At 57.3% G+C, this 8,094-nt stretch overlaps 1 protein-coding gene across 1 annotated transcript in view; it reads right to left on the bottom strand.

Annotated features, from left to right (window-relative positions):
• The window catches only part of ATP6V1B1 (ATPase H+ transporting V1 subunit B1), a 28,173-nt gene extending 21,583 nt beyond the window's left edge, over positions 1-6,590 (bottom strand). The window contains exon 1 of the mRNA XM_014836683.3: positions 6,337-6,590. Within this exon, the coding sequence (XP_014692169.2) occupies positions 6,337-6,454 (118 nt within the window). The 5' untranslated portion in view covers positions 6,455-6,590. The remainder of the gene's footprint in view (positions 1-6,336) is intronic.
• Between the last annotated feature and the right edge of the window lie 1,504 nt (positions 6,591-8,094).

An 8,094-nucleotide genomic window follows, 5' to 3' on the forward strand; every position in this document is an offset into this window, starting at 1 on the left:
GGGCAGGGCTGTCTGTGAAGTTGCTTGGTCACTCACAGGCTGGAAGGACCTCCGAGTCCAACCCTCCTTCTACAGGCAAGGAGAACAGGGCCCGGCACGTTGAAAAGCCTGGCCGAGCGCCACACTGCACACTTGGGGCAGGACAGGGGCCAGGACACCACCTTGTGCTTCCCTTCAGACCACATGGGCTCCCAGCCACTTACCCTGGTCCTTCCAAGCAAGCCTGGCTCCAAGCCTCTCCACACCAAGGGAAATCAAAGGCCCCTAGCTCACGCCCTCTGCAGTTGAGGGGGAATACTCCTTATTTTTGTCCGATTTAAGTTCCTTTCCCCGAAACTTGGGCTAGGAAGACCTACCGGGCAAGGCGATCCTTGCATGGATATTTGCAGGGTTCTTCCAAGCTTAAGGCCTGTAGGGAAACTCAGGAACGGGAGGAGGGCACAAGAAGATAAGTTCTTCTTGGCTTAGGCTGGAGCAGGGGAACTCCCTCACCTTTCTGCCTTCAAACTATAGGCCCGTGTGCACCTGCGTCACCCTCTTCTTTCTCCTTCCTCGTGGGTTCCCACGGAGGAGGTGTCCCACCTTCCAGCCTTAGAGCTGACAGCTCCCTGGGGTGAAGAGTCAGCACCTTCCTCTCTCTGTGGTCTTCCCAGCAAAGAAGCTCTGGCATCTCCAATCTTAAAAGCCACTCCCTCAGCCCTTGTCCTTCTCCAATGGAGGGATGCCCGATTTCTTTCCTCCCTTTCACATCCCTGCTTCTCGAAAGCACGTCTCCATTGCTGTCTTCCCTTCCCACCTTCCATCCACACCCCACCCTCTCCAGTCTGGCTTCTCTCTAGGCCACCTCTGGCCTGCGCATTGCTGAATCCAAAGGGACTAGAGCCGGAGGTGCTCTCTCCCTCAGCTCCTGGGAGGCCCTGGCTCTGGGTGCACCACTCTACCCCGTACCCCCGGCCTCGGCGGCTCCTCAGCCTATTTTGAGGCCCCTTGGATAATGGAGGGCCCCAGAGCTGAGACCTGGCTCTTGACTTCTCACTCTCCTTCCCCTGGATGATCTGCTTCCCTTCCTTCCCTCCTCCCTCCCTCTCTTTAAGTATATTTATCAGATCCTTCTAGGTACCAAGCTAGGCAAATAAAGGTAGCAAATAAAACATGGAGCCAAAGTTTAAACGAGGGGATAAGGAGGAAACAATTTAACTACAAACTGCAGTAGGTGCTATGAAGGGAAAGAACAGGGTGGATGAGTGAGAACGGGCGGGAGGACCAGACTGGGTGGCCAGGGAGGAAGCACCTTGCAAGGAGTGCCTCTTCAAGGTCAGTTGGAGTCACCCAGCCAGCCCCCAGAGAGCTGGGCAAGGGGCATATCTGGCAGAGGTGAGGAGGCCCAAGGGTGAGAAAGCACTTGGCGCCTTTGGGGGACAGTAAGAAGGGCAGTGCGGCTGGTGTGCAGAGGCTCGCTCTGGGGCGCAGGAGGACACTCAGCCCAATGAGACATGCGGGCAGGGATGTCTGCGATGTTCATGGCTGAATCCCACCTCTGAGGATGATGCCGGCATAGGGTAGTGTGAAAGATGACAGGAGTGGAGCCATATTAAAAGCGAGCTGGAGCAGCCGTTCCAGAGGGATTGCCTTGCACGTCTTGTTTTCTTTATCTTCCAAACTGGACCAAACCACTGACATTCCAAGAAGTCAATAAGGACAAGAATATCCTGTTTGTAAGGACTGATAAAACTAGACTTTGCTAATGACCAAATCGCTAACCAACCTATGAAGTACAAACAGCCTGACCTCATCTAGCGCCGCTGAACTCTTCTGTAATACAACTCACCTCATCCTCCCTTTTCCCCATAAAAACCCTAAGCCCCTCTCCTGTAATGGAAACACGGTTTTGATTTCTACCTCAATCTGTGTCTTCCAAATTGCAATTCTAATTGCCCAAATAAATATCTGCTGTTCAAATTGTAGTGATTTTTCCTCTGTCGACAATAGACACTCAGTGAATATTTATTGGATGAATTATGGACAGGGTCCGCCTGGTCCCACCAGCTCATTCCCCTATGTCCCACATCAGGAGCCATGCGTGACCCCCACCTTCCCAGCCCCAAACCAAATGAGTGTCCTTTCGCCCAGTCTGAGGGCTTGCTCTCCTGGTTCCTGCCACTCCTGTGAAGACAGAGGGTGGAAAGGATGAGAGAGAGAATGCTCAGGGCTAAGGGGGGTGGTGGGCATAGGAAGACCCCAGTGAGGGAGGGCAGGGGACATCACCCTCTCCACCAAGAAGAAAAATCACTAAGCAGCCACGCACCCCTGCGCACGTGGCATTTTGATCAAATTCTCTGGATTTCTAGACCCTTGTGGGGCAGAGAAGAGCATGTGAGCCCAGCGGAGGGAGGATGGGGAAGCGGGGAGGAGGTGCTGGATCGCAAGAACGCGAATGAGCATGGGTGGAGAGCGCCGCGTTTTAAAAAGCCCCGGGAAGAGCTGGCATCTTGCTGACCCTGGAGGGAAAATACCAGACCAGCCAAAAGGGCTGAGATGGCAGAAGAAAGACGCAGGGTGGGTGGGCGTCTAGGGAGGTGGGGGAGGGGGAGGGGAGGGGAGGGGCCCCCGAGGTCCCGAAAGCCCCGGGGAATCATCTCCAATTCCGCCTCCGCCTCCGGAGACAAGTCTTTCAACTTCCTCCCTTAGTTCACAGCCAGCTGCCCCCACTTCACAGCTTCTGCCACGTGAAAACCTCATTAACCCAACAGCCAACAACTCTACGTTCGTGGGCGGGGGGGCGCCCCAGGAGTCGGGGGAGTGATGATAGTGGTGGGCACAAAGAGGGGAGCAGACCCGCTGCCCCCTCACCCACCTTCCCAAGGAGGAGGGCCTGGTCTGGGGACAGCCTAGGGGCGGGGGGCAAAGTGCTTGCCTGCAGCAGAGCCAGGCCCCCCCTGGCTGCCAGCTTCTCAATTCCATGCCTCCCCCAGCCCAAGCCACACCGGGACCGGCATGAGGTCTCTAAGTCACCCGTCTGGTCTCATCTCACCACCATTATCTATAAGCCACCTTCCCAGGCTTCCAGCAAGCAGGGTGCCTGGCTCTAGGGGGGTTTGTAAATAGGTGCTAGATGAATACATCACTCCATGGTCTGGACCCTTCACTGTGGATAATCCATGCACGTGGCCAGTTAGGTCCACCTCAGGCTATTCATCCCTTCAAGGCCTCGCCCTTGACTGACTGCTGCAGCCCAACAGGGTCCTCTTCCCTCTGAAGTCCCACACGCTACAGGCTGGTACCTGAGAGGGCATCCTGCTCTCCAGCCGCTCTGTACCTTGAGGCGGATTGTGTCTCTCCCAGAGACACTAGGGCTCTGTGTCTCCCTGTCAGACTAGAGCATATCTTTTCCTGGAGGCTCTCTGGTTTGGACACAGCGAACTCGGCGGTTGAGCCACAAAGGTGTCCTTGACTGGAAGCCAGGCCTTTGTTTGTGCCCACCCCCAACTCTGATTGTGCCCATTGCGTGGAGTGGCAAACCAAGGCCCAGGAAGTCGGCTGGTTTCTCCTAGGGCATACCACAAATCAGGACAGTATCCTGGGCACTCAAGGTTGAGGGCCACTACCCCAGCCCTGGGACGCACCCTTCCATCCTGGAGATGTGAAGGGTTGGGAGGGTTTTGCTGGAGGCAGTGGCTGGACCGGAAGACCTCTGAGGGGCGCTCCCTCAGTGGGCCTTCCTGAGACTTTGCAGACACTCCCTCCAGCTGCTCTGTCCCCCCCACCCCATTGTCCTGGCTGACACTTCGGGTTGCACTTTGGGCAGCAGGCGAGTGGAGCCCCTCCCTGCCCCCATCTCCCCACCGCCTTCCCTGTCAAAGGCTCAGCAGGGCTCCAAGCAGCCCACTAATTAGGGCCGGGCCAGCCACACCTGCAGCGTCCTGGGAGAGGGCTGAGCCAGGCGCACCCAGGCGTGAGGCCAGGGTGGGGGCAAGCCAGGGCAGCAGGTCCCGAACCTCCTCCCTGATCCCCGCTGGAGGGATTAGGGGAGGGAGGGCAAGGGCTGGAAGCCGAGATGCTTAGAATCAGCCCAAGACCTTGCTGGGTGGAAGTCTCGCAGTGTAACCCCCCTCGCCTTTCAGTTGAGGAAACCGAGGCACTCGAGCCCCTGGGCGAGCTGACAAGGCTGCCAGCCTGTCCATCCTAGCCTTGGCTCATGCTGTGCAACAGGCCCCCCCCCCCCGCCCCCCCGCCCCTCACCCTAGCATCGTCTGACCAAATAAAGCTCCATGCCACCTTCTCTCCGTGGGGAGCAACTCTAGGTCTGAGGGAGGCAGAGGAGTCCCTTCTCTCCCAGGGTGGACATTGTTGGGGTCCCCTCCCCAGCCTGATTCCACCCAAGCCCCTCCTTTTGGGCCCATTCCTTCCCTCAGCCACTGCAGTGAAATCACCTTTACTGCCTCAGGCCTGTTCAGTTCGCCTCCTCCTCCAGGAAGGAAACCTTCTCCTAGACTCACAACCACCTATGGCTGAGCGAGCCCCTTGGTCCTCTGGTCCCCCAGCTCCCCGCCACCAAGGCTCTTTCAGTCTCTACCGCGCAGAGTCCCCAGGGAGGAGGCCAGGCTGGGGGAAGAGGGCAGAGAGGGACTCAGGAGTCCTGCCTCAGCATGCTGGGTGCAGTAGCTCTGGGGGGTCTCCAAGCCCTCCCTAGTCCACAGCCCACTATGCCCCCGCAGGGAGAAAACTGCCCAGGGCCCTGAGGAGAGAGCTGTAGGTGCAGAGGTGCACGGGGGAATCCAGCCTGCCCCTGGGTGAGAGTGTGTCCAGGCTGGGCTGGGGCGGGCCCCTGGGTGGACCCTGTAAGGATGCTGGTGTGCAGCAGAATCGAGGGCAGTGGTCTTTATCACTGCAGTGACATCTTTAACACAAGCATTGAGCAAAGCCCCGTGGGGCTCCCCTGCTCTGCCTCTTGTCTCTGGGTCAGCTGTTGGTGTGAACACACTTGCCTGGGTGGGGGCCACATGGAGCAACACACATGCAAACGTCGGGCACTGCCACCCGTGCTTCCAGCCAGGGTCAAACCTCCAGGGTGCGTCCCTTGGGCCAGGGCTTGTTGACTCTAAACAAGGGCCTGGCTGGGACGGAGCTGGAGAGAGGGAACAGTCAGCCCCCACAGTAGACCCAGCTCTCAGCTGCCCTCTCAGGTCACTCCCCTCCCCCACTGGACTGCAAGGAACTGCAGAGGGAGGGAGGGGTAGCTGGGCTAGGCCAACTTCTCCCCACACACAACCTGTTCAGAGCCTCTGGCCCTGCTTAGCTGGTGCCGGCCAGGCCAGTTTACTCCAGTGAGCTGGGCTGTCTGAGAATTCGAGAATTCACCAGGCCAGGGAGGGTGACCTTGGACAAGGAGAGATGGGGGGACTCCCTCTGGTCCGGGGGCCTTATTGGTCTCTCTATCCCAGACCTCTGGACTTGGCCCACCCCTGCAGGACTGGCACTCGAGCCACACCGGGGGATGGCGCCTGTACACTCCAGCCCCCATGGGCACAGGCACTCCCACACCTGGGTGCCAGGCTCTCGCTCTGCCCCTAGCTGTACCCACACAGACGTGTGATATCACCCGACCACACACTCACCCATGTTCTCCTCAGGAGTGTGCACACTCACACACGTGCACACACACACTTGCCCTCATGCTGCGCACACAAGCATGCACACACACTTATACATTTCCTACCTCTGATCACACACACACTCCCGCTGTCACATACAAATTCACACATATCCTCGCCCAAGTGAAGGTGGGAGCACCCACGCACCAAGACACATGTCTTCCTCTGGTTATATACACAGGACATGCGCCCACTGACGCGACACACACAGTGTCACATGCTTCCCCATCCTGAGAACATGCACGTACTCTGCATTGCCACACACATTCCCCAAGAACACTTGGTCATGCATTTCCTCATGCTGAGTGTTCTGGTGCACACACACACATAGCCCAAACACACACATTCTCACAGGAGCGTGTACACACACACACACACACACACACAGGGGCAGTTGGGAGCTCTCTGGCCTTGGGGTCTTAGTGCAGGATCAGGGTGATGGCAGGGAGTTTCCGCGGTGACTCCCCTGCCCTTTCCTCTGGGGTAGCCTGGGCTGGGGATCCCCGTCCCTCCACCTGCAGAGATGGCCCCTTTTCCAGGCAGCCCGCTGCATCACTCCACTGGATCCAGAGCCCCCTAGGTCTCCCCAAGTCTCAGGTCCTCTTCTTTCCCTGAGGCTAAGAAGCAAGACCTGGGGACCCAAGCAGCTCATCCCACCCTCACGCTCTGGGGGGGTTGTACTCACTGACACGGGGACGGGTGATGTAGTTTCGAGTGACCGCCTGCATGTGCTCGCGGGCTGCGCCCAGGTCACAGCTCCTGATGGGGAGCCCACCAGGCCTACTGTCTACCTTCGTGGCCATGGTGAGGTGTCCGGCTGGGAGCCGAGTGCCTGAGCCTGCTGGTAGCAGGTCCAACACCTCAGGCTCAGCTGGAACTAGAGAAAGCTGACCAGCCAGCCCCGTGGCCACCCCTCCCCTCCCCTCCGCCCCTGAGTTGACTGTAAACAGGGAAAGCCGTGCTCTGGCTCTGGAGCTCTTCCAGATCTGGGAGCTGCCCTAGGCCACCTGGGAGCAGGAGGGTGGGGGAGGGAGGGGCAGAGGGGCGAGGCTGGCTTCTCTGACCTCTGCTCCTGGCTGTCCCTCCACCTGCAACCTGCAGCCACTGTGTACTCAGTTCTTCCTCCTGGAACCTCAGGTGCTCTCCCAGCCCTGCGCGCCTCAACACTCGTCCTGCTCTCCCCCCACACACCCAGGTTCTGGCAGGCTGCCCTCTCCTCAGGTCTTCTCCTCATTGTCCCCCAAGCTGCCCTCACCCTGCACCCCTCTCCTGGCCATACCTGGGTACTTCTTCCCCTGCACAATTCCATCATCATCTTTTTTTGAACATCTGTAGAGGGTTATTCTTGGGCCAGCTTCAGCGCCACCTCCTACAGGAAGCCTTCCCTGAACCCTACAGCACCCTGGATTCACCACACATCTGGTCTCTTTCCTATATCTCTTCCCCTTTTGGAGAGTTCTCTTTTGTTCCTGCCACTCAGCTCTGAGCCCCCACAAGCTGAGCCTGTGTGTCCTCCATCAGACTTGGGTTCCTTCAGCCTTTCTGTCTCACAATATTGAGAGCTCCCTAAGAACCAGGACAGGTCTCTGTTCATCTGATCTTACGACCCTGTCTCAGCTTCTTATATTTCACCTCCAGGATCCGTGCTGCAGGCCTGCCCTGACATTTTCAGCCCAGGGCAGAAAGTACAAAGGAAGGAACCCCCTCTGAGCTGTGAGGCTAGAGGATGTGTCTGTTCCCCTAGGGCAACAGTGTGGTACACGTCTGCCGGGCAAGGTGGGTGGACACTGGGTGGTGGCTAGTCCCGCCCAGCTCAGAGTCTGCCCCAGTCACCCCCATGCCTCATTCTAGACTCAGGATTTCCCTCGCAGCACCCACTCTGGGTGACTCAGGGCAGTCAGTGTGAAACCAAATATGTTTCCCAGAGCAGACCGGAGCAGACTGTGCTTGTCTTTTCTCCCCACAGAGTCAAAATCTCACCCTGCATCCTCTGGTCTCAGGACAAACATCAGGTCTTGGTCTCCGCTCTCACAAGTCCCATTTTTCCAAAGAATTCTCTTCGGGGGGAGGGGGGTGGGTGTGACTATGAAGAGGAGCACAGGGTAGACCTCTGTGGTGATCAGCAGTTCTGTATCTTGATTGTGGCGTTGGTGCCATGAATCTCACACAGGTGATAAAATGACATGGAACCTCATACACACGTGGTGCCAATGTCAATTTCCTGGTTTCAATGTTATGCGATAGTAGTTACGGAAGGTATAACAATTGGGGGAAACTGAGTGAAGGGTACACAGGATTTCTCTGGACTATCTTTGCAACTTCCTATACATCTACAATTATTGCAAAATGAAAAGTTAAATAAAAGCATCTTACTTGAGCAAAAAAATTTTTGAAGTGCTTCGTGTTGTAGTATTTGCGAGGGGTGGGTCCTCTAAGGCATGCG

The sequence above is a fragment of the Equus asinus genome, chromosome 6 (assembly GCF_041296235.1).
Source record: "Equus asinus isolate D_3611 breed Donkey chromosome 6, EquAss-T2T_v2, whole genome shotgun sequence".
NCBI lineage: Eukaryota > Metazoa > Chordata > Mammalia > Perissodactyla > Equidae > Equus > Equus asinus.